Source organism: Sciurus vulgaris (assembly GCF_902686455.1).
Source record: "Sciurus vulgaris genome assembly, chromosome: 10".
Classification (NCBI taxonomy): Eukaryota; Metazoa; Chordata; class Mammalia; order Rodentia; family Sciuridae; genus Sciurus; species Sciurus vulgaris.
The window spans coordinates 64,657,985-64,684,984 of NC_136470.1; the positions used below are offsets into that span (position 1 = coordinate 64,657,985).

At 39.6% G+C, this 27,000-nt stretch overlaps 1 protein-coding gene across 7 annotated transcripts in view; it reads right to left on the reverse strand.

Moving 5' to 3' along the window:
- Window positions 1-27,000, reverse strand: part of ZBTB20 (zinc finger and BTB domain containing 20) — a 124,047-nt gene that overhangs the window by 5,703 nt on the left and 91,344 nt on the right. For all 7 annotated transcript variants that reach the window (XM_079155410.1, XM_079155405.1, XM_079155407.1 and 4 more), the window contains one exon: window positions 8,157-9,761. In XM_079155410.1, coding sequence (XP_079011536.1) covers window positions 8,157-9,741 — 1,585 coding nt within the window. In that variant the 5' untranslated portion in view covers window positions 9,742-9,761. The remainder of the gene's footprint in view (window positions 1-8,156; window positions 9,762-27,000) is intronic.

The window sequence follows — 27,000 nt, forward strand, 5'->3', positions numbered from 1 at the left end:
TCTTGCTATTTGAAACTTTCACCTTCTAACTGTGTGCTTTGCCTCTAGGCAAGGTCACTGGTGAAGGCTTTTTACTTTCACACCCTTCTAATCTGACTCTAAATTGGTTCTTCACAGTTGTCATCTTTCCCTCCATAGCATATATATGTATGCCGTTTGTATGCTTGTAGTATCAGTTCTGCATTAATTATTCGTGCGACCCTGGGCTTTTTAAGTGTTTTCATCTCTCTGGGTTTGTTTTGCCTTCTGTGAGGAGTTGGACCAAACACTTGCACGGCCCTTTGCCAATTTCCTGGTCTTCTGCTTAGAGTGACCCACAACCCCTGGAAGATTCCAGTTCTGGCCTTGTCAGCAAATGACCTGAGGGCAACCTGTTTAATCACTCAACGCCTTAGCAGCCCCACATTTTAAATAGGACAAAGTATTTTGTTCCCTTCCCTGCCACAGAAAAAATGGTATGCTAGTTAATGAGGAAAAATGTTTGCAAAGCACTTGGGAGCTCCCTAAAGGAAGGTACTCTTTATAATTACTAGGTGCTGCGATGGTGGGGCATAGGTATTTCAGGAACTGTCTCACTAAATGGGGTGTGTTTTCAGATTAGTCAGGTGCCCACAATTTCCCTTTCTAAATATATAGATTTGAAACAATATCACTCAAAAGGAATGTTAGTATTTTCCGGGTCAATATTTTTCAGTATATGACTTACTACATTCCCTAGAGGGCTTTAGACACTATACATGAAACGACTGTGGTCTGCTGAGCGTTGATTTCCCTGAGAAGAAAAGAAAAGTGAAGACAAATGGTAGCAGATGGCTTTCCAAGTTTGAGCCTATCATCGGAAATGGCAAGTATGGTTTGTTAGAAAGGGACACAAAGTACAAAGTGGATACTTTTGAATTGTAACATGAAGGGCAAGCTCATGTGAGCCCCTTCACTTAAAAATAATCCATTTAGGGCCTATACAGATGCAGGATCCAGATATGAACTCCATTTCCTTGGCTGGGTGACTTGGGCATGTTATTTACCCTCTTTAAGCCTTGGTTTCCTTATCTATAACTGGAGAATAATACGGGAAGTACCTGCCTTGAGAAGTTGTTTTGAAAATTAAAGAGATAAAGCACTTAGAACAGAGTATGCAGCAGTTTTAGAAAAAGTAAACTGTTCCATTCAGTACAAAGAAACTGAGGATAAGCGAAACCAACTGAGAAATGACTTGCATGACATAGGGAAGCCAATCCAGAATTTAAAAAATCATTTCCGATAATCAATAATGCAAGTGATTATCCTGCAGCTCTCTAATTCACAGCTAAGGGTATCGTCTACTCTCAATGATATATGCTAATGAAAAGAAGAGGTATCAGGAATAAAAGGTTAGCAAATAGCATAGAGAAAGGGAATTCTCTAGCTAGCAGTGTACTGAGCAGTGGAGGCAGACGAACTGAACAGCAGGTGAAGAAATTGAGGGCAGAGGCTGGGTCCTTCACTGCCTTTTCAAGGATGGGGCAGTGGTAAAAGTTTATATTTTTCTCCCTTTTTCAATGCCTGCTCTTCAACTCCTCAGGGACCAGCTCTGATACTTACTTAACTATAACTGACAAGTTGTTGGGGGCAGGGGGAAGAAAAGAAAAAAGGAAGACACGACTTAGGTTAACAGATGTTGAAGGCTCTGCCCAAAGTTACAGTAAAGCCATCCTGATGGGCCAAGAAACTCCAGTACTGGGAGCTCAGCAAGAAGTCACTTATTCTACTGATTCTTTCTCATTTTCACCAGGTTTCTCCCAGGCTGCAAAAAGGACAGCCAAGGGTGTTTTCAGAAGCACGGTTTCTACCTGCCTCTCCCACTCTCTCTGCCTTTCCCTTGCTATAGCACAATGCCCTCCTCTTCAGAGGAGCACAATGAAGGGTCAGAAAACGAAGACAGGGTGCTTGATGAGGTAGCAGGCAGCAAGGAAAGAAGAGGAAGATGAAGAGGAGAGTATGGGTGTTCTGGAAAGTGCAGGTCCTCTGAATGGGGAAAATCAATCCTGGACCAGAGAATGAGAAAGGCTCAGTATCAACAAGGGAATTCTACTCAGATGAAATTATATGGAGCTTTACTGAGTTTGCTCTCTACCCAGAGAAATCTGGTTAAAAGAGGGCCCACACTCCTGAGATACAAATAGTACGACTGCTTACCAGGCCTTCCTGTCTGTTCTTGGTGACGGTCTAAGAGGGATTGCCTACTGTGGACACACTGCATTCATAAAACATTTGTGGCTTCAGTAACAGCTAAAATATTTTGGTAGTAAGCATATGTTTGAAGATCTCAGGGAACTTCATCCACATCATCTGACCTCTCTTACAACTTTATGCTTGGAGTAGATTTTAACATGCCCAGAAAGTGGTATCTCCAATTAGAGTACAACTCACATCTTGAAGATCCCCTGACAAATAAATCATAGCTGACAGTAAGATACCAGCCCCACGAGATTATCTCCCCCTCCCTATTAATAATTTCTTGCTTTCTAGGTTATGTTGCAAAATATATCATGTTGCTGTGACATATATAACATATATATGTTCCTAAATGGCTTTGATAATTTTATACTATTTATAGTTAAAAGCTTTCACAAAAATTACTTAATTCTCAGAGCAAGCATATAAAATATGTACTATTTAAGATCTGAAAAACTGAGGTTTGGGTTGAACCTAGAATTTATCTAATGTCATTCAGTCAGAAAGTGGTAGAACCAAGGCTTTCTTACTCCAGAACTTAAACTCATTCCTTTAACCCCATTGGCTAATAGTTCATGCTCCATATAAGGATTATTATTGGCAGCACTATTATTGTGCCACTGCTAATAATGTTTTGCTTCTCTTATAACTCTATCTATTTACATTGAATTCATGACTGAAATAGCAGACCTTTTCAAAGTGACAAGCAAACTTATGTCATGCGCAGAGAGTATTAGTGGACTAAAAACTTGATAATATGATTCAGCAAAAGCAAAAACATCTATCTTTTGTTGCTAGGGGAAAAAGTAGAACACAGATATCTGTACAATATATTCGGCAGCTAATTTTAAAAACAGAAAAAAGAAAATAAAAAAAACAAAGTCTTGCTGAGAAAAGAATGCATTTATGTATAAGTCCCTTGAATTAAGTTCTCATGCCCACATTTTTAAATAGTCATTTACATACTCACTCAACAAACATTTGCTAAGCAACTACATATGCTAGCCCATATTCATTTATAGATTTTTATAGCAGAAAGTCCTAAGTTTGATTTTAAAATAAAGTTCCACCTGAAAATGGTTGCCAGCTAAAAATATGATACCCTATTAAATTTGAATTTCAGATAAACAACAAATAATTTTTAATATAAGTACATCACAAATTTTACATGGGACATATTCTAATAATCTACATTTAAAAAATTTTTCGGTACTGGGGATTGAACTCAGGCGCACTTGACCACTAAGCCATATCCCCAGTCCTATTTTGTATTTTTGTTTAGAGACAGGGTCTCACTGAGTTGCTTAGCACCTTGCTTTTGCTGAGGCTGGCTTTGAACTTGTGATCTTCCTGCCTCAGCCTCCTGAGCCACTGGGATTACAGATTTCAGATTTTGTTATTCTGAAATTCAACTTTAATAGGTTGTCCTTTTTTTTTTTTTTTTTTAAAGTCTGGCAACTTTGGGTATACCAAAGATTAATAAATAGCCCAGATGCCATTCTGGTCATTCTGATTACATGTGCTATTTTCTTACCTAAAGCAAGGTAAGAACAAATAGAATATGGTATCTGAAACATGTTTAGATCCTTGGAAAAAGTATTTAATATGTAAATCTGTGGAAACAGACCACTCATCCTTGAAAAGTGGTTAGACATCATTAGAGAAGGATTTAATTAATACATTGATTATTATTGAATGTTTTTTATTTGTAAGATATTATTTTCTGGGTACATAAATATATATATATATATATATATATATTGTGTAGTGTGTTTGTGTAGTGTGTGTATGTCTTCTGGCTCTCAGAGTTAACATTCTAATGAGAAAGTTTAACAATGCCCACAAAATAATACAGGTCAGTAATTCTAAACACCTATGCAGTTTGGAAGACCGAGCTCACTGCTCATATTTGAGAGATTGACTTCTGTAATATAACTTTTGCACTATGAGCTTTTATCCATAACCTTGGTTTACTTTGCCATACTCACAGATTCTTCTTAGCTGAATTTTAAAGAATACTGTTACATAACAGAAGCAACCTAATGCTATCCAGCTCCTAATAAACCAGGCTCAGTCCTCCAGAGGAGTGATTCTCAACTTCAGCAGGCATCAGAGCTTGCTACAATGCAGATTGCTGGGCTCCATCAGAACTTCTGATTGGAGAGGGGTGCGGGGTAAGGGGTAGTTGGAAGAGGCTCTGATGCTGCTGGGATGGAGATCACACTGATGGAGGGTGATTTTGGAATTCTTCTGTTGTTTGCCTTCCATAACCACGCTGACAACCAGGCTTGTCCTTCTAATATTCTTGTTTTTCCCTTTCGCCTGTATTCCTTTATTTTGACCTTTTGTTTGTTTGTTCTTCATGAGTGAGACATATGGAAGAGCCCTACTTTGTTTCACAACAGGATGGTTTGTACTTCATTTTTTTCAAATACTCTTAAACTCTTAACATGTCTTAAACTCCTGGTACCCTTTTTTTCTCAACTCTTAGGAAGGTGCAGTAAAGGAACATGAAAACTTCTAAAAGTAATGTCCTACTATGTTTTGTTTGGTAGTAGATAAAGAGTGTTAGGTGAGGGTATTTCTTTCACTTTTATAAAAATTTTTAAGGAATGAAAAATAGTTCTCATTATGAAGGAATTTCAAGAGAAACCCAAGAAATATCACATTGCTTCAGGATTAGAATCTCAGAGGAAGGAAATGTATTCAACATGCATTACTCAGAAATGAGAGAACAGAGAAACTCAATGTCTCCTAGGTGAGGGGGGCTAAAATAATAATGATAATGAATTTTCAAAATGCAGTTATGCTTTGCCTTTTATGAAAAACTCTCACATGTATCAAAACTTCACTGCTACTCAAAAGGTGGAAATTTATTTTCATTTTGAACTTACAGAAACTGATGGTTTTAGAATCAAGTGACTTGGTTAAGATCACGCTGCTATTTAGAGGACCCAAATTCTCTAATTACAGTAGAGTCATCTTTCACCCATGTATCTGCCCTAAGTTTTAGTGTTACAGTCATTTTGGAATATACTTTCCTAATTAGTGCTTTGTCAAGCTTAGCTCAAAGTCAAAATGATGAACTATTTATTGGTCTCCTATACTTCCTTTCATGAACATGTGGATGATTTACAGCGATCTTCACAGAATTTCATCGGAATCCATATCTCATAGTGATTCTCTGCAGTTTTTGAAAGTATCACCTACCTTAAACTTTGAAGTTAATAAATGCAAAGTCAGTTACTACGAAGGTTTATTTGTTTGCATAGTAGTTAGATGGAGAAAACTCAAATTTATTTCCTTTCAGCTCTGCCAAACTACTCTTGCTTGGTAGGATTCTTTTTGGTTAGTCTATAGGTAAGAACATCAAGTCCGCCTCTGCTCTTCCAAGAACCTCCAGTACTGTCTAGAATCTTCTTATACCAACATTTGGACTTTTTGCTCTGAGTGTTTATCCCTTACAGGGGCTTCCCTGGGCTCCTGTAAGGCTGGGAGGCCCCCCCCCCCCCGCCCCTTTGTTTTATGTTTTCCCAAGAAAGGGAAAAGATCTTCAGAAGTGTGGGCCACAGCTAATCAAAGTCCTGACTGAATTACCTCCACGTGCTCAGGTGGTCTTTCCTTTTGAATAGAAGGACCTAGGCCAATTGTTCTTAAACCTCGTTAGTTTAGAGACTTTTCTAGAAAAAAGTTTTGAAATACGGGAGGCCATTCAAAATTGCCACTGCCAAATAACTGCCACTGTAGCATAAAAGAGAATAGAGTTCTTTAAAAATTGAGGTACCCCAATTGATTTATGTATGTGATTAGTTGTTTCCAGATGTGGCCATACTATGCACACTAATGCAAACACCTTTAGAAATTACAGAGGATCTCAGTAACTTATTACCATTCTGAAGACCACACTTTAAGCATAACTCAGATTTATAAAATAACTTTACCTATAACATTTGCACCTATGAAATCTAAGTATACAAATCCATTACTGGTTTTCTTATGGGCAAACCTAGTTATTTGGGTTTACCATAGACTCCTTTGGTGACTCTATTGTAGAAATATATTTACATATCAAAAAGATAGTTTTTGACAGTACACTGAAGATTTTATGTTGCAAATTTAAAGGTTTATTCTACTATGTCATCTAATAGAATGTGTGAATTTTATATCCAATAGATCTAGTAGAAGAGATGCATCGAAGGGGAGAGTAGATAGGTTTATTGTGCTAAGACCAGAAAAGTCAACTTTTGTTAAGGAGCTACATCCATAAATAGTTTCTCTTTTCCTGTTAATCCTTTATTTGACTGGCTTATAAGATGGTTGTTTAGAGACAAAGGTTTTAAGCTATTTGAGAGTACTTTGCCTTATGTTGCTACATAAATAAAAGCATTGCTACTTCATTAATTTCTCTTGATTTATCTCAGGTTTTTATTGCATTCATATTTACCCTGAGTAAATGTTGTTACTCACCACTACCTAATTTTCTTCCTGAATTCAGTAGTGAGCCACTATGTCCATTTGGAGGTGTGAAAATAGAAATCTTTAAGTATAACTGATTTGCATTTGGATGCATACATTGATTTACATAATGTCCTGACTTAAGCTGAACTGCAAAGAAGGCAAAGTTCACCTTCAAAGTTTGATAGTAATTTGCTCTTTCAGTTGTTTACTTCCACACTGCTATCTTATCTCTATGTCTATTGCTTCCTTTCTCTTCCTGTCCTCAATTTAAGTATATTTTTTTATGCCTTATCTCTCAAATTACTACTAGACTGACCTGAGAAATAAGGCTATTCTGAGAAACTAAATTTTTTCCATGTATTGGAATTAAAGTTTGTAATTTTTCCTCTGGCAAATTATTTGTCATTTAATATAAGGGCTATTCTGGAACCAGAAGTTATCAGAGAGTGACTTTCATTATAATTTCAAGTATGATGATGTTCATTGCAGAAGGTGTTTTTAGGTATAAGAGGATCTACGTAAAATCTTAATCATCCAGGTGGTCACTTCTATGGAGGCACATCCATGGAGTTCCCACTTCTATATCTGTCCCATTGTGGAGGTAGGAAGAAGTATCAGTAGAGATGTCAGGAGAGCTTTGCTCTGGAGTCATAGGATCCAGAGAAACACCTATCTTGCTCATCTTGATGACTTAATTCCCTCTACGACATCCCTGTGAAATGATCATCCATCCTGTCCTTAAATACATCTCACTACAGGAACCAGTTCCTTTGGAGGCAGTCTAACCCAGCTTAGGATAACTATATTTCTTTTTTTAGTAAGTTGAAAGAATCCCTAGAATGTTCAATCACAGGCCCAGGTCTATTTTTTTAGAGCCAGAGAGAAAACAACTTAGTGTTTGCCTCCTCTCAGACATCTTAATAATGCTAATAATAACTACCAGTTATACAGTGCATATCATGTGCTAAGAGCTTTTCTAAGAATTTTATATATATTAATTAACATATTCCTCAAAAAGAAGCTATAATGAAGGTGTACTGCTATTATTTTCATTTTATAGACAAGGAAACTGAAGAACAGAAAAGTGAGTTTCCCAAGGTTGTCACCTTTTGGTGGTTGCTAGACCTGAATCCAAATCCAAGTGTTCTGACCCCAGAGCTCAAGTTCTTAATTACTGCATTATGCTGCCTCTGAAACTTAAGTACTTGACTATGGTCTATATGATGCCCTAATTCTTCTCTTCTGCAGGCCGAACATCCCTTTGACATCCCTACTCTACACAGGGTTTCTGTGAGTTTGCCTTTCAGTGGTAGGGCACTATTTCTGAGTGGGAACAGCTGGAGTTTCTGGAATGGGCTTGTGGTGGGGTTTCTTTAAAATCTGAAAGATGACTTCAAACCTTCCCTTCCACCTCCTGTCCTGTACTTCCCTTCTCACAGCTCCCTCAGCCCCTGTTGCCAGGCCTCCAGGTAACCAGCACTCACCTGTGTGTACGAACATGTGCTTGACGTAATTCTGTTTGGCGGTGAAAGTCTTGTTGCAGAGAGTGCACTCATAAGGCTTTTTTTCGCCTTGCCCACTGGCTGTGCTGTGGCCTGCAGATGAGGCCAGGGGCTGTGGCGCTGGCAGCTGTGCAGTAAAAGTTGACAGGCCGGGCTGGGACACTGTCACAAACTGGGTCTGCTGGCCTGCCAGGGGTTGTGGCAGGCTGAAGAGGAAAGGCTTAGGGCCACTGCCCGCGGGCTGGGTAGTGAAGAGGGCCGGCAGATAGGTGTTGCCCGCTGTGCCAATGACCTGTGTGTTGCTGGTCAAGGTCAGAGGCATCCTCAGGTTGCTGGTGAGGGTTTCTGTCTGGCGTAAGTAGAGCTGGGTACTTGGCAATGGCTGCCCGATGGACGTGTTGACTGAAGGCTGTTGCAGGACACTCTTGTCTGAGCTGTTGCTGACTGTGATGACCCTGTTGTCCATCTCCACCTCATTGCTTCTCTCTGGAGAGGAGGCACCTGTTTCTAGCTGGTTTGGCTGAGGGCCAGAGTCGGCGGGGGTTTCCGTGGCCTGCTCAGGTTGGGTGGGCTCTGCCTGGCCATCTCGGGCCGCCCCCGGCCCAAACTGCTGTTCCACTGAGTCAGGTTCTGTGCCTATGGAGGAGCTAACACCGGAGTCGAAGCTTTCCCCTTTGGGTTCACTCTCGGTGCCCTCAGCCTGGTCCGTGTCTTCTGTGCACTCTTCGGATTCATTGCGCTCCAGGATCTGCACCCTTTGCTGCCCATAGTAGTCATAATCATCCTCCATCTCCTGCTTGATGTGGATGTTGCCCACCAGTGTCTGGATGCGCACAGGCCGGGGTTGCTTGCGGCAGTGCGTGGTCTCGGGGGTGGTGGACAGGTAGCGCTCCATCTGCTGCGAGCGCTCGTGGATGCGTGTGATCCAGCTGGGGTCTTCCATGTGGTGGTCACGGGGCAGGCCGAGCGCAGTCTCATGGTGGCTGACCACCGCACCGCTGTAGAAGGAGCGCTCGCCGCTGCCATTTTGCATGGAGCAGGCATAGAGTGCGGAGTAGATTCTGTCCACACTGTGTTGTGGATGGCTCTGCAGGTAGCCTGATTCCGTGTCACTACTCTGGCCCGACGTGCCTGACTCAGGGGTGCCCCGTGGCGTGTCCTGGCCCGAGTCCTGGATGCCTGGGAACACATCGCCCACGTTCTGCGACACGATGCGTGTGCATTCATCTATGACTGTTTTGATCTGCAGGATGCTGGCAGCTGTGAGGATCTGCAGAGCTTCCGACTGCGAGACTCGCAGCACGCCGCTGTACATGAAGTCAATGAGCTTTTGCACTGACTGCACTGACACCACCGAAGGGATCTCGATGTCGCTGTAGCCCAGTAGCAGCTTGTCCTGGAAGAAGGGGCTGCCGGCTGCCAGCACGCAGCGGTGTGCGCGCAGCATGCTCCCGTGGATGCGCACCGTCACGTCACAGAAGTGGCCACGGTTGCGCTGCTCGTTGAGGGTCTCGAGCACGGAATTGCTGAAGTTGTGAAGGTTGATGCTGTGAATGCGCTCGGTCATCCCCTTGCAACTGATGTCACCTGCAGTACAGCAAGGCAGACACAAAACAGGGCACGGATCAGATCTAAGTGCATTCCTAAAACCTAGGTCTCAGGTAAGCAATGCTAGAAGCACCCTTCCTGCGGAAACAGGCAGAGATGTTTGGACTGTACATACAAGCCTAAAGGAACAAGTCCGGAGTTCTTTCCCAGTGCCTGCCTTAGTGCCCTAGATACTGGGTATTGAATCCATATTGGTCCCCCACAGCTTCAACTGAGGTTGTCAGTTTAATAATGGGATGCATCTTTCCACTGCTATGACTTCAGCAGGAAAGAATGGAGGGGCTTGAGGGGAACTTGTTCTCAGGAAACATTCTATTTTCATTTTAGACAGGTCTAAGCCCAGATCCTTCAGGAAAGTTTGTTTCTGCCAATTTCTCAAACTTCCTTATTTTATTCCTAGACAGCCCCAGTATTCACAGTAAAGAAATAAATCTCTTCCTATTAGTTTATATGTCATGTACCATAGCCCACACCATATATGTGAAAATTCAACCCAGACTACAATGTCTACTGACCAGCTGCCACCACGTTTTCCATATAATGGATGATTACAGGAAGCAATCTGCTAGCTAAAGGGGCTTTCTTATCATCTTTGATAACCTGTTTGAGTATGCTTTAAGATGGTTATGTGTAATATGGGTGATTTTCTGAGACTTAATGAGGACGGAGTGTTAAAAAGGTCAAAGTTGGGTATGCTGACCAAGAAGACCGGAGTAAACTAGGTGATCACTTGGCAGTTTTAGAATGAAAGGCAGCACTGGAGTAACTAGGCCAGGACAGCACGAGTGAACGGGGGTGGGATACACATTTGCCCTAGGTAACAGGGTGCTGCTCTATGCACACACTCCAGGGAACTTCCTCAGAGGAAGACAATAGTCAACAACATGGAGACCATGGTAAGCCTGATCCATTGCCACCTCCGTATTTTCAGGCTGTGTACAGGAGGAATAATTATACAACATCTAGATTGACCTTAGTGGCTAAAGCACGAAGACTTAGGGCTTTCCTATTCCTCTACCTCACCTCTCAGATGACTCTCAAGAATCCCTCTCTCCAACTCCTTCTTCGGAGTCCTCGTTCTTGGAACAATGCAAGAAAAAAACTATCTCACCTTGACACTAAAATATTGAGTTTTCTACATAAAATTTTACTATCACTAACGTCTCTCTTTTATTTAAAATAGTAAGCAGTAAAATCACCACCTCTGAGTAAAACGGACTTATTGAAACCTTGTTGTTGTTGTTGTTGTTTTTGGTAGTACCAGGGGTGCTCTATTACTGAGCTCTCTCCCCATCTCTTTTTATTTTAATGTATTTTAACAATGGGTCTTGCTAAATTGCTAAGGATGGTCTTGAACTTGCCTCAGCCTCCCGAGTAGCTGGAATTACAGGCTAAAGCAGATTTATCTAAACTGGTGAGAACATTCTTTAAATCGTAGCATAACACTAGAGATGTTGAGATGTCATATATGACTGAGTTGTCTTCTTTCAGGTAATTCTGGGAAGTAGCTTCATCACAATTATTTTAACAATGAATAGCCATGTAATATTTTAGTGTGCAAAACTGTCTGACATGTAACATCTCATTTACTTTTTATATGTTTTTAGGACAGGTCTTATTATTCCTATTAGCTGTAAGAGGAAGTTGGGCTCTCTAAATGTCTAAGTGATTTGCCCATAGTTTTACGTAACTAGTAAGTGGGAGGGTTGGGATTAGAGTTCATTCCTCTTGATGCTCCTTTCACTGCATACACTGGATTCTGAGGAATGAAACTTAAATCACCCAAAGATCTAGGGCCATCCTAATCTTAGTAGAAAAAAAAAAAATAAAGACATTGAATGTTATGGATTTTTTTTAGAGATAAGAAATGGTCAACATCAAAAGCTGTCCTATCACACAGATTCAAACACACAAACACACACATACGCACACACATACACACGCACACACATACACACACACACACACACACACACACACAGTATCTCATAAGAAAAATTCAAACTGCTTGTTTGACTAAATTGGATTGCAAGTCTAGTCAATCTCAACAATCAAGTTATCTGCTAAATATTCTGAGTTATGATTACTGCAGTAATGTTGTCACCAACTTCATTAAAAACTACAGAAATGTAAACTTGTACACATACACATGCTGATCTGATAAGCCTAGTTGGATTTTTGCAGACATAATTCTTAAACATCTTCCTAAGTATTCTGGCCCCACACTGCAATGAGCAGCCATGAAAGGCTGAATCGCTTTTTGCTGATATGGGTACAGATGTGATGGAGGAACTCTGCTTCTCCATTCAAGCGCGCCTCATTTCTCCAGCACACAATGCGGAGGCAACTCCTTTCCCAGGCTTTCTTTCATTTTTAACACTAATACAGTGGGAAAAAGTTTCTGCCCCAGCAAGGCAAAGTCCAGGCTTTTGTGAACATGTCCTTTTCATCCAATGGGCATTAATGTATAGATTCCAATGGAATAAATCTGAAATACTCTACTGTAGAAGATTTGTCCCCATTGAAAACAAATCTTGATTAGATGGTTATTCAAGGACTGTATAGGAAGGAATGGTGTGAAAATGCTAACTCTATTCTTTCCTAGATTGGCACTGAATAGGCATTTGGGCTATTCAAAGCACACACACACACACACACCCAAAACAACCACCCTCCTCCCCCAAAACCCAAACCCTGTCAACTCTATAAAGCCACGGGCACACAACTTTACATAGATTTTGTGTATCTGAAGATGCCTCCCCACCTTAAAGAAAAAATTTAAAACCTACCATGGAATAAACATGGAACCGATGCAAAGTGATAAAAAAGAAATTGTTCCCTGCGTTTTAAAATAATAACCTACTCCTTTCAGCAGAGTAAAACATGAAGTCAGCCTGTATGGCATTCACTAGAAACACAACTGAATGTGGTGATGTATTCTAAGTGACTGTGTTCTAAGAGGGAGCACAATGTATGGGCTGACACGGGGGTTAGTCCTGGTGAAGGTGGGAGAGGGCCTGGCTCTCTGTTTTTGTAGGAATTCAGCTCCTGCCTGTCCCTTAAACTGCAGGGGTCCAGGGATAGGACTTAGCATGAGAATAAAAAGCTGCCTGTGCTTAAGAGAAAATGAACAAGAAAGGAAACAGCAGGCAATACAATCTCTTTTAATTAGGTGTGAAATCTAGTCCTTTTTCAGTCAGGAGAGCAAAAGGATATATAAAATGAGACTAGTGCAAGAATAAGGTGCTGCAGAGGGGGATGGGAACTGGAGTCTCTGTGACTTGGGAAGAAACTCCAGCTCTCAAATTAAAACCAATAGGAATTTCGGTCAAGTTAACAGGTCTAAGTCAAATGGCAGGGCCGAAAAACCCTTGAGCTTTCAATCTGGGGCACCAGGCTCAGATGAGGTAAATAGGGCAGAACAGGAAATAGGGCTAGGGTGGCCTCCACAACCCAGTCTCATACATCACACTCTTCTCAACATTGTATCTTGATCTGTAAAATGCTGAGGTTGATCTTTCCTATATCAGGGGATTAATGATGATCTTAAGCTATTACACCTTGGTGCCACTTGAGAAGTTGTTCATACTAGGAACAAGTCCTTGGACTCTGGGAATGCAGATATGCATTTTGGTTACTCAGACCGCTTATTCCTCAAATTTCCTACAAGGAGCAAAACCCCAGTTATATCTAGTTCACCTAAATGCCAAGGGCCTTTCTGAGCCCTTGTACTATAGGAGATACAGAGGTTTTAGCTCACAGTTTCCCCATCTAGAACAAATGGCTCTGTGCTTTCCCACCATCTCTTTCTAGTTCACTGGTGTCTTCACATCTTTGGAGAGTGGTTTGGAGCACTGGGGAAATCAGTTGTGCAAGAGGAAGGCAGCAGCCAGACCAAAACCTTTCTCCTACCTGGGTCCTACCTGAGCCCTTACTCCTGTAGTGGAACTGCAGAAGGGCCATCAGCCTGTGGGAAGGGGAGTTGTAGGATTTCACTTATCCATTCTTGGGCAAAAAGGGGGATGCTTGGGCCCTCTCCTAATGAGGGTTCTCCTCTATCTTCCAGGGTGCCTAAACCCAGTGTGCAGAAATCACCAGGGATTTCAGCACATTTCTTAGCTATTGATAACAGATTTCTCCTCAGAGATATAAATCAACTGTGCAACCTTTAGAAATTCGACTTTTAAACAATTTCGGGAATGTACTACTCATGAAAGTTGGGGACTACGTGCTTTTGAGGTTATTATTTGTTATTGTAGCTGGAAAAAGATAATAAAATTATTAACTTTAAATTGTTTACAACAGCCTTCTACCTATGTTCTTATTATGTAATTCAGTATGTCATTATTATTAAATTTTCATTCACCTATGAAACATTTTTAGAGAATACTAAGTATTTAAGGGTCTTTAATGTTATAGGTGGGGTTAGGGGAGCATTTACAGTCTTTATGAATGAACATGTTTGCACTTTCATAGAAATAAGGGTAGTAGTTTTCATTAGAATCTCAGAGGTCTGCATTCCAGTCATGGATTGAGATGCAAGTATCTCTCTTTAAGTTCTTCTTTACTGCTTTCAATAATCAGAGCTTGAAACTCATGGCAGCCTTCATGATTCCATTTAATGCATCAGGTCTGATGAGTTGATAGTTCTTATTTGCTTGAATTGATATTATTTTATAAGATAAGGTAAATAATTCAAAGAAATTTGGTTTGAGTCCAGTTTTGATCAGAGTAGATTCCATTTGATAGTTAACATAAATCCACAGAAGAATTAGAGAACGCCTTTTAACTTTCTGACCATTAAAATTAGATATTGTGGTATGTAATTGGAAAGAAACCTAAGTACAAATTTAGTACTCACTTTTAAGCCAGCCAGCAAAATAAGGTTTGCTTGAGAGCTCTGCAGTGCTACTAACATGTAGTATTTCTTTTCCCTTACTTTCTTTGGCCTTCCTTTGCCTTTCCTCTCTCTTCTCTTCTTTCTCCTTTCTTTTCTTCCTTTTCTTTCATTTTCTTCTCTCTCTTCCCTCCCTCTCTCCATTCCTTTCTGCTGTAATACCTTTAAGTTTTACTAAGTGTCAAGTATGGAGAACATGAGGGCAAATTTTGAACTAGGAAAGCATCTGCCCTTTGACCCTCAGGCTCATTCCCAAATCTGGATTTAACCTCCATTCCTGACTAGGTTTTCTTCTCTTCACTCTTTATATTTTGTCTGAAAGCTGAGGATAGATTTACATTACCAGAGGAATTTTCAGGTCCAAAGGAAAAAATAATCCCAAGGAAGCCTTTTTCAGTTGGCCCTAGAGACTCATGCAGTTTCTCTCAGTTATCCCAGGTCTTTGGCTTGCCAATTTCAAGTTAAGTCTGCTGTAATGTCTAAGAAGGAAGAGGACATGCCTGGCCATATGTCTAAAACTGCAAATATAACTATCTTATGGATGAAATTGCTTTTAGGGTTGCTTGAATTTTTAACAGTTCATTAATGAAATGTTTACTGAGACTACTTCAGTGTAAATGAACCTAGAATAATACAGTAGAACTGAAATCTAAAACAATGAAAGAAATTCATCCATAAGGACCTTTGATATTCAAAACGTATTAACCAGTCAACTTCTACCAGAACTCAGTGCTCTGGAAAAACTGCCTTCTGCTTTAATCTTTTTGGATGGTACAAATACCATAATTGATCATGCTTCTTTCTTGGCTCTGTTTATGAGGGAACACTGAATTAAAAATTAGTCTACATTTTAGCAACTATGTAGGCTTCCTGATATTTTTTCTATATAAACATTTCCCCAGTTTTATTCGATGGTAATTCCTTATTTTACTTGAACTCTGATTTCTTTTTTGTCAGTTATATAAAATGTATTTCTTCCATTTTTATTAGGAACTGAATATTCTTTTAAGTCAACCCACATCCCTTTAGTTTTGAGGTAAGGATATAATCAAACAATTAATTGACAAGTTATTGAACATCAACTTTATGAAACAATTGTGTATGTAAGTTATAACTTCATTTTTAAGTATTGTCAAGCTACATGTGTATTAGGGTTATCTACAGAGAATCAATAGGATGTGTATGTAGGTACGTGAGAGGGGACTTAATAAGGGAATTGGTTCATGCTATTACATTATAAGCCTTATGACAGGTCATCTGTAGGTTAGGGACCCTGGGATTCCAGTATCATAGGTCAAAGTCTGAAGGCCTCAGAACCAGGGAAGCCTATAGTGTAGTTCTTAATTCAAGGCTGGAAGACTGAGTACACAAGAGGGGCCGCTGATGTTAAGTTTTGGGGTCCAAATGCCAACAAGCCTGAAGTTTTTTTTTTTTGTTTTTTTTTTTTTGAATTTCATAAGCATGTTTATTAAGGCTAAATTAGATTAAACCTCAATCAAGGCAAAGGGATTTATTTAGCAGTTTGAGGGTTCCTGGAAGTAAATTCAAAATTCAAGTTAAAGTGGACATGGTGGCAAATGCCTATAATCCCAGCAATTCTGGAGATTGAGGTAAGAGGATTCCAAGTTCAAAGCCATCCTCAGCAACTTAGCAATACCCTGTCTCAAAATAATGAATGAGGCTGGAATTGTAGCTCAGTGGTGGAGTGCTTGCCTCACACATATGAGGTGCTGGGTTTGATCCTCAGTTGTTCATCTACAACTAAATATATATATATTTTTTAATTTTTAATTTTAATTAAAAATCATAAATTTACATAGGGCAATGTTGTTTGATTCATTTTGTTATTTTTTTCCCTTCCCCCCTCCCAAGCCTGAAGTTCTGATGTTCAAGGCAGATGAACCTTTCTCAGCTCCTAGTTGGAGATACCAATTTGCCTTCTGTATTTTTCCTCTGTGGGCCCTGTATGGGTTGGAATGAGGGAGAGTGTTCCCCACTTGTTCCACTCACAGGCTTGCCATTTCTGGAAACACCCTCACAGACACATCTAAAATGATGCCTATATGAGTTTCTAGGTATTCCTTAATCCAGTCAAATTGGTATCCAAAATTAACCATCACAAATCCACCCACCCCTTGCCAACTTGGTACTCATACACATCTCCTTAATTTCCAAATAAAGTCAATAACAAGGTAATAGTTTTGCCTAACAAGATGCAACTATCCTGTTAACAACTAAAAATTCCCTAATCCTTTCCCTAGAAGAGGAGGTAAAAATTCATGAGTGATATTTACTCATCTTTTCATATTCCATGATTTAAACATTATGATGTATAATGAACAATAAAGAAAATAGCTCTTATATGATAAAAGGAAAAAGAGAGGAATGAAAATAAAGATATTACTTAATATATATGTGCATATGTATAAAATATATGTGTAGGTATATATATATATATGATTAGGTATGTGTGTATATGTATATATACCTATACATATACACATATGTACATACCTATACACATGACAATAACTGTCCTTTTTCTGTAATTGGCCATGTAGTTCTAAAAGATAATTATAGTATCTTCTACTTCCCATTTTATATTCCCTTTGCCTTAAACAAGTACCTCAGATGGCCATGGTTCTTTCAGTGGCTCCAAACTTCCTTCCTGAGAAACCTGGGCCATTTGTAATCTTCCTTGGATTGGGTTGTTGTACTTTCCCACTGACCTTAATCATGGGGCATGGTAATACTGAGATGTCCAAGAGATCGTCTCTTTTTCAGACATGTTTTTTTTTGCACCTCCAGCATGGAGTAGTAGTTCAATTTCCCTTTGCTTGTCTGAATCAACCACCCCAGTCAACATCATAATTCCCCTCTTAGTCTGTTGACTCAGAGGCATGAAGAGATCAAAGTGGCCAGGTGGAAATCTTAACTCCTAATTCAATGGAATCATTGTTGTGTCTCCTGGTGAAAGCATTCTTTCTTTTAGAACTAAGACTTCTAGGCTAGCAGAGCAAAAAGCTGTCGGAACAGAAATAAAAATTTTATTAGTCCATCACTAGGGGTAATGGTGAATGATATCACTCTTGTTTCCATTTTGATTCCTGGATCCATGAATCTTGCCTTTTGTGGAAAATAGCACCATATACAAGATGTTGATTTAGAGTACATACAGTATTCTGGAGAAACTTGTCCCAGTCCTGCAAGTTATTGTCGCCTAACTGGCACTGTTACTGCAACTTTGAAAGGCCATTTTACCATTCTGTCAAGCCAGTTGATTTAGGATGATGGTGAAACTGGCAAGACCACTGAATTCCATGAGCATGAGCCCATTACCATATTTCTTCTATTGTAAAATGAAGTTTTTGGTCAGAAGCAATGCTGTGTGGAATACCATGCTGGTGGCTAAGGCATTCTGAGTCCAGAGATAGTAGTTTTGGCAAAAGCATCATGTGCAGGAAAGGCAAATCTATATCCAGAGTATGTATTCCAATAAAGGTAATACGCTGCCCATTTCATGATGGAAGCAGACTAATGTAATCAACCTGCCATCAGGTTGCTAGTTGATGAACCTAGGGAATGATCCACATCAGGGGCTCAGTGTTGGTCTCTGCTTGTGGCAAACTGGGCACTACAGCTGTGGCCATAGCCAAATTGTTCTTGGAAGTCCATGTTGCCAATCCCACATATAACCTCCATTCCTGCCACCATGGCCACTTTGTTCAGGAGCCCATTGACAACAACAGGGGTGGGTGGGGAAGGAGGTTGATTGTATCCTGATAATAAGTCATACTATCCAGCTGATTATTAAAGTCCCCTTCTCTGAGGTCACCCTTTGGTGGGTATTCACATGGGACACAAGTATCTTCACATCCTTTGCACACTCAGATAGGTCTACTCATATACCTCCTTCCTAAATTTCCTTGTCATCAATTTTTCAATCATTTTTCTCCCAAGTCCCTGACTATCCAGCCATACTACTGGCTACAGCTCATGCACTGGTATATAATCAAGCATCTACTCATTTCTTCTTTTCAAGTAAAGTGCACAATCAGGTTCATTGTCTGAAGTTCTGTGCAATGAGATTTTCCTTTAGGACTGTCCTTCAAGGATGTCCCAAAAAAGGGAAGTAGTGCTACAGCTATCCACTTTCCAGTAGTGCCTGCATATTTTGCATAACCATCTCCATCTCTAAACTCTTGTCTTTTCTTCCTCTATTAAATGATCACAGGGTACTTACTCCCCATGAGGCCACATACAGGTTGGGAAAGAGAAGATGGCATAGCAGAAGTAGGAACTATGAGCATTTGGGTTCCTTGTTTTCATAGTTTATAGTGCTGCTCACTAGGAAAAATCCAAGTAAGGCCTATTAGGCATTGTGCGTCTTTCTTGGCTGTAGGAGGTGTGGATGCAATGACTTTCCCTCCTCTTAGAAGAGATATTTTGACATGTTCTATACCATAGGACCTTTAAGAATTTCACTGAGGTATAAGGTCCCAAATTTTAGATTTATATTGCACCTTCTCACACACAAATGTTTTGCCAGCAAGCCTGTAGTGGTTGCTATTTCATGCACACTAGGTCCAGTCAGTATGATGTCATTAATGCAATGGAACAGTGAGATATCTCATAGAAAAGAAAGGTGATCAAGATCCTTGAGAAATAAATTATGACATGAGTCTGAAGAGTTGATATACCCCTGAGGCAGGGCAGTAATGGTGTATTGCTGGCCTTGCCAGCTGAGAGCAAACTGCTTTTCCAGATCAACAACTGCATACCAAGTACCAGAAGAAGTATTAATTTGCTCAAGCAATGAAACCACATACAGCAGCTGCATTTGGAGTTACCACCAGGATAAGTTTATGATAATCCACTGTTATTCTCCAGGATCTATCTATCTTCCGCATAGGCCACACAGGAGAGTTGAATGAAGATGTGTAAATCACCATACTAGCATCTTTCAGGTCTTTGATGGTGTCACTAATCTCTACAATCCCTTCAGGGATGTGCTATTTTTTGATTTACTGTTTTCCTAGACAAAGGCAGCTCTGATGACTTCCATTTGGCCTTTTCTGCCATAACAGCCCTTACTCTGTAGGTCAGGGAACCAATGTAGGGATTCTGCCAGTCACTAAATATACCTAATCTAATTATGCATTCTGGAACTAGGGAAGTGACCACAGGATGGATTTGGGAATTCACTTTAAGTTAGACATGAATTAAAACTCCATTAATAACCTGATTTCCATAAGCCTCTACCCTGAGTGGAGGGTTATAATAATGTTTTGAGTCTCTGGGAATCCATGTTAGTTCAGAGCCAATGTCTAGTAGCTTCCAAAAGTCTGCTTATTTCCCTTTCCCTGGTACATACTCACCACCCCTGTAAAAAGCCAGGTGTTCCTTTGGGGAAGGATGGTAGATAGATTAAATTTTTGTCATAAATTTTTTGACATAAATTTTTGATAGTGTATTGGTTCTTCTTCAAGGGGACCCAGCCTTCCCTTTATTCCAGAGCTCATATTTGGGAATCAATTGAATGGTTGTGATTCTCTGTTTTTATACTTTGAGTTAGACTTTTGTTCATTTCACCCGAAACTTTTCTGTTTGTATGGATCAAGTAGAATTTGGTAGACTTTCTATCCAACTCACTTCTAGAAGCACCATGATGTGTGGCCAATGTCATAGATTATGTGAGTCAGATTATTCTGGTTGTGGCTTTTACCCTGCTTTCCATTATAGTAACTACACCTACCTTGCCCCTGGCAACAGAGTGACACCATTTGTCCCTGCCACTCCAGAATCCGATTATTCCCTTTGGAATGATTCTCACTATAATGTCTGACCTAAGAAGAGCAATCACAGAGCTCTTCAGGGAGGCTGGGGTTTCACTCACAAATTTATTTTGGAAGGTATATCTTCAGATGCTCCCGGTTTGGAGGAGTAGGCTGGCTTCATGTGGCAAATCCATTTTAACATTCCAACTTTTGAATTCCTTCCTCTATGGTAAACTAAATAAGACTGAGCATCTCCAACTCATTCTGATTGGCCATCTTTTGATCCATGTTTCAGCTAACAAACTGAAAAACTGTTAAAACCTTTCTTAACTCCTCAAGCTGCATTATTAAATGCTGCTTAGTGGGCCCATATCAATAAATTCAGCCCACAGCAGTCAGGCACACCAGTTTCATGAAGGCTCTCGGTGCACCATAGCCTGCAGGCCTGCCCAGCATACACTATCTTTGCTGCCAAGGTGCCAAGAGAAAGATTAGCTCAGCTGAAGGGGTGGTAAAGGAAAGGCCCAAGAAGAGATTGGTGAGGCTGTTGGCTAAGTCTGCTTCTGTAAAAGTGGAATCAAAGTCAAAAAGGCAGTGGGAAAGGATTAATCTTCACATAGAATTGTAGTCAAAAGGGAAGAAGGAGCAAAGGGAAAACTGGCTGAAGTGACTAAGCAAGAAGCTAAAAAAAGATTTACCTACTGAAAAACAGAGAAACTAAAAACCAGAAGACTCCAGTCTCTGATGGAATAGAAGAGAAACAAACCAATTCTGGGTAGTCATACACCATGCCCTGTCAGTGGTCCTTGTCTCCCTTCTTACATAATCCACAGGAATATTTTTAACAACTATTTTGTAAGCACAAATTTTCTGACAGGAACACTTAAAAAGGAGGGAATCCCACTTCACTCCAGTGTTAAATGTAAATTATTTTTTAAAGTGAAATCTTTACTGATTGCTTATTTTTTGGTATAACCAGAAAATAGTGGGATATGAAAATAGTGGGAAGCTTTGACTGTCTTGGGTGTCAGCTTTATGTTTCATAGGTGAGGGGTTAATTTTATATTCTACGATACAAAGCATACTAAATGGCAATTTGGAGTCACAGTCATGCATTTACTATGTCTTGAACATTTTAAATTACTTCTATTCCCATATCTGTAGAATTGTTTCCTAGGAAAACCACTCCCTGATCATTGCCCTGTCAGAACTGTGTGCACTCTGCAACATGTTTGGTTGTGGTAATCCAATTTTCCTAAAGATTTTGTTAATGTATTGTGAAAAATTGAAAATTTGGGTATGTAGTGTATATGGTATAAAATTACAAATTGGTGGGATTTATATAATTCAAAGACATCTGAATATATTAGTACTTGATATCCTCTTTAGGAAAATTTGCCTCCAAATTCAAAGGTAGAAAGTCATGGGAATAACTATTTAATAAAGACTAACAGGCCAGGGATTTTTAGATTTGTGGTATGTAAGAATAGTGTATAAATTGAAATGTCTGGGTTCTGATCCTCAACCCAAGCAATAAAATCTCAATTATGAAAGAAAAAATAAATTCAGGCTAATCCAACTTTATGTCCCTCCACCATTATCCTATACCTGTAATATCCAGGCCCACTCATTTTCCCCAGATTTCTGATTACATAGATTAGAAAACAGGACTAGTCTTTTTGGAATATAGTGTACCTCCTATGAGTCACACTTCATACCTCATCTTTATGGGCCTTCTGAGACTTGAGTTAAGGTGAGAGTTCTAAAAAACAACAGGGGTGGTCTAGGAGAATCAGAACTGTCTCAGAGGAGATCACTACCCTTTCCTAAGGCAACAAATGCCAAGGCAGTCCCCTCAGACAGAGAGGTGAAAAGGTGAGTACTACAGTGAGTAGGGTAGCCATGTGCATGAGATGCCATCACAGCAGAATGGTGGTAGGTGGTGGGTAAGTCCTCTTCTGCTTCAGGGGAGAAGGAAGGAGAGAAGACCATATTTTTTTGGTGGGGCACATTTCCATTGTCAAACAAGTTACATTAGGCTTCAATGTCCCTAGCCTCATGAGGGTCTCCCATCACAACTTACAGTATACCATCTTGTCTCAACCAGTGTTCTTACTTCAATAATAGGAGACACCCTGCAAAATGGAGACTTCCACTTTTGTTGTGATTCAATTGCATGATGAGGGCTTGTTTTGGCTTTTAGCAATTTCAGCCTTGTGGCTACAGGAGAGAAAATTCTGACTTGGGGCACTCTTAGAAACTCTTAGGTCATTTATATGACCTAAGAAACCATAGCCTTGAAATCATTTTTGTCTTTTATTACTTTGTCCAATGAGAATTAGAGCACTTGACCAGCATTATTATATTTCTTGGTTCTCCCCAAGTGTTCGAAAGTATAATATACAGAGTCACTAAATCCTTTGTCTCTTATGATGAGTCATGAGTATCAAACATGTTTATCTTGCTTATCTCTAAAAACAGTTCTGCCATGGATTCTTGGTGTTTTCTGTACTGTTGGAAGTAGAGTCCTTAGCATTTTAGATCTAATCAGATTACAGAGATAATTCTAAAAACCTCAAAGTCAATTAAAGTCAATTAAGGAAACTCATCTTTAAAATTCTGTTCCTATGGAACCACTCCTGGTCCCGAAATTTGTATTAATCAGGGTTCTAGAGAGATACAATCAATAGGGAATACATACAGATACATGAGAGGGGACTCATTAAGGGAATTGGCTCATGCAATTATGGAAGCTGGGTTCTGTAACAAGAAATCTGCTGGCCAGGGATACTGGGATGCCAGCAGCATGGCTGGGCCCAAGTCTGAAGACCTCAGAACCAGGGAAGCCTACAGTGTGATTCTCAGTTGGAGGCTGAAAACTGAAGTGCCCAGTGAAAGGGTTGCTGATAAGTTCTGGAGTCCAAATTATAGCAAGCCTGAAGTTCTGATATCCAAGCAGATAGATGAGCCTTTCCCAGCTTCCTGGTGGAGTTACTAATTTGCCTTCTGCATTTGCTCTCTGTGGACCATGCACCAATTTGATGGGGCCCGTGCACAAGGAGGATGGATCTTCTTTACCTATTTCACTCAGACTTTCAAGCTTACCTCTTTTGGAAACACCCTAATAGACACTCCCAAAGTAATACTTTTCTGGGTTTCTAGGTATTCCTTAATCCAGTCAAATTAATCATCCATGACATGCTTTATGAAAGTCTATACTTTGAGCACCTGATTCCAGTAGAATAAAACACTGAAATTTATTCTAGTGTAGTGCAGTTTGTGAAGGCTACATTTTAACTCTGTGATTAAAGGCAAAGCTAGAAGATTCCAGACAACATTCTTAAAGATACCTATGCCCTCATTTCAGAGTTGAAATGAAATGGCTTCTTGAGAAGGAAAGACCTGCTGGGACTAAGGATAAAAGTCAATGTAATAGGACTTGATGCCTTTAAATTCTCTTACATTGTAAACCTTTGCAGACACCTTTAGGGGTTTCTTTTCTTTTCTTTTTTCCCCTTCTATAGCTCATTCCTTACAGATTTAGTTGCTGCCCTATTGCAACCTTTTCTTTTGTTCACTAAATTTGGAGGAAAAAATACAGAGATGCTACATCTGTGGGTGGGATATGAAAATGAACAAAAGGATCTACTTAAATTGAGAGTTATGCAGTTTGAACTTGGCTTTGGATAGCCCTTACAGAGGGCTGTGTGTATTCAAATGTGCAGTTAAGTTAGGTTCTTTATTTTGCTTGAAAAGAAATTGGAAATTTTAAAAGTGATTTTATTAATAAATGAGTGCCTTCTTACTATTCCGTTCTCCTTTTGGTTTCTACATAATCATATACTTATTTTTCAGGAAAAATAAAATTTTAACATCAGTAAGTCCAAAGATCCAATCTAACTCCCAAGAATAGCATTCCTTTGGAAAATATCATCAAGTAGTGATATAATTTAGTTAGGCAAGAAATTAATTTTTCGACCTTGGGAAAACTTTTATCTGAACTTCAATGAGTGAGAAAACAGAACTCTGTAGTACCATTAAAAAAGCTTCCTGGCTAAAATTATCATGGAGTGTCCCAATTCACAGAACTTCCCTCCATTCTGTGTTGCTGTGTTATTCTGAAACTGCTTTTGATGCAGGCCTTCAGATTCATGCTCAAATCTTTCTTTGCTTAGGTCTTCCTGAAAAAAAAAAAAAAAAAAAAAAAAAAAATTGTTTCCAGTGTGACAACTGTTGGCAGGAGACAGTGGAAGGCTTCTTTATGGAAGGTGTGGACCTGAATGTGACAGATTATCTTACTGAGGAGTGAAGGCCTTCTATTCCAATGCCATAGGGAAAGACAAGGAACAAGAATGAATGGTTAAAATGGAAGCACAGAGGTGAATTGTGTAGGCCAATTTAGAAGAGTATCGCAAACTCATCTGCATACCTAGGGTGCTACATTATGGAACCAGGCATGAGAATCTTTAAAAAGAAGATATAAGCTCCTTTATGCTCTTGCTAAGATGAAGATGATTTTTCAACAAGTGTTACTAGATAAAACTCAAGCCATTGGCAAGTGCTGGTGAATAACTGAAGGAGAAGCATAATACATAATTATGCTAATAAGGAGTATGATATTTTGTTTTTATTGTTTGTTTTTATTATATTCCTTAAGTATCCTTCCTATAATGTTTATTATATTATTTAAACATTTTAGAAAAAATATTGAGAAATAAGAGTCTTCTACAGCAATTGCTAACATCCTTACTATCTGATCTCACTTCACCAATTTAGTTTGATTTGATTTTCTCAGTCTTCCCCCAAATAAAATCTTTGAGCTAATTCAAGAGGTTGGTCCTTTTGCCATCTCATGCATGTGTGTATTGTAGTCATTCTTAATCCTCCTCTGCTGAATTTGTCCCAAGTTCTGAAATTATTGTGCTTTGGCTACTCACCAAGTCTTATGTATCCTCCATAAATCCTATTCAAAGTTCTTCCTTTTGTGAAGCCTTACATGATTACCAGAGTCCATTCTGAGCTCTCTTTTCTCCTATTTTCATTGCTTGGTGAGGTAAAAAATTGACACATTATTTTCTGGTTTGTTCCCACTGAATTAGAAAATGTTGATAGGAAAATTTCCCCTTTCCTCTAACTGTGAGTGAGAAAGGTCACATCTTGTATGCAGTTACAGGTTCTGTTGCCTGGCTTTTGGAGTGGGGTGGTTTCAAAGCCCATTAAATCCTGAAATGAAGGGTTTTCTCTCCTATTCTAGACCCTCTAAAAGGAAGTGATGTGAACCCTTTCTGGGATATGAAGGGGAAGGCTAGTGCGTGGGAGTTAGACTGAGGTAACAGAGGAGAAAAATCATCAACTTTCTTTGAAAATATGGAAAGGTCTCTACTTACACACAACTCTCCTTGGGGTAAATAGCTTTTCCCCTTTGTAGAGACTGGACATAAAAAGGCATTGCCTTGAGAGGAACTGATCACCTGGGCAAGGTGATCAGTGGCAAAGACCACTGTGAAGGGCAGTCAGAAGGAACAGGCTCAGTGACACCTTTGTGGGGTAGTCAAGCAATGTTTATGATGAAGACCACTATGGACTAAGGATGGGATCTCTGCTGGATTTCATGAGTCTTGTACAAATCTAGGGAGAAGAAAGGAGCCCTGAAACTTGACTACACTTTTTGCTAACTTGGTGGACAGGGTGCCTTGGGCTTAATTTTCTTTAGAAAAAATAGGAAATGATTCTTGTACCTGAAGGTTGAGGGGTATATCTGAACTTTCTTCATATTTACTACATAATTTAGTCCTTAACAGTATATGAATAATCTCTTTTTTTTTCATTTGTGCCTATATGTCTGTATAAGAAGAGACTAAGCCTTGTGAAGGTGAGTACCTTACCTCATTATATCTATAACTACAACGATGAATACAAATACATATGACTGGATTCCTGACACTCCCAGCTCACTTTTTGATGATGAGTAAGTTATATCTGAGAACTTGTTTGGTCACTTCTCCATTGTAGTTCCCAGACATGTGAACAATAGTGGGAACCTTAGGACATGTATTTTCTCTGAGGTGTATTTACAAGTTGTCCCAAGAGGTCTTTTCAGGCACTGAAGGTCTGTGTAATATTCTTGTCCTTTATAACCTTACCCCTTTCTCATCAAGGAATAGTGATGGTTCTATTTTCAATATGAATTTAAGGCCTAAGGCAATAGATTTTTTATGTGTTCATTGAGTTTCCCACAAACCATATTCATTCATTTATGATTCCTGACATAAGCTATACTGTACCCTTCTTCCTAATTTCATTTCTCCTAAGAGGCTGCTCACTGGGTCCTTCTGTGAGTTGATTTTATTTCTTGAGCTTTAGAAGTATTATAAAGGGAGTTAATGCCTATGCTGATATGCTAGAGTGAGATATGTTTCCTTCTAGCAGTTTCAGTGTTTCTGGTTTAACTCCTAGGTCTTTGATTCACTTTGAGTTGATTTTTGTGCAAGGTGAGAGGGATGCAGTTTAATTCTACATGTGAATATCCAATTTTCCTAGCATC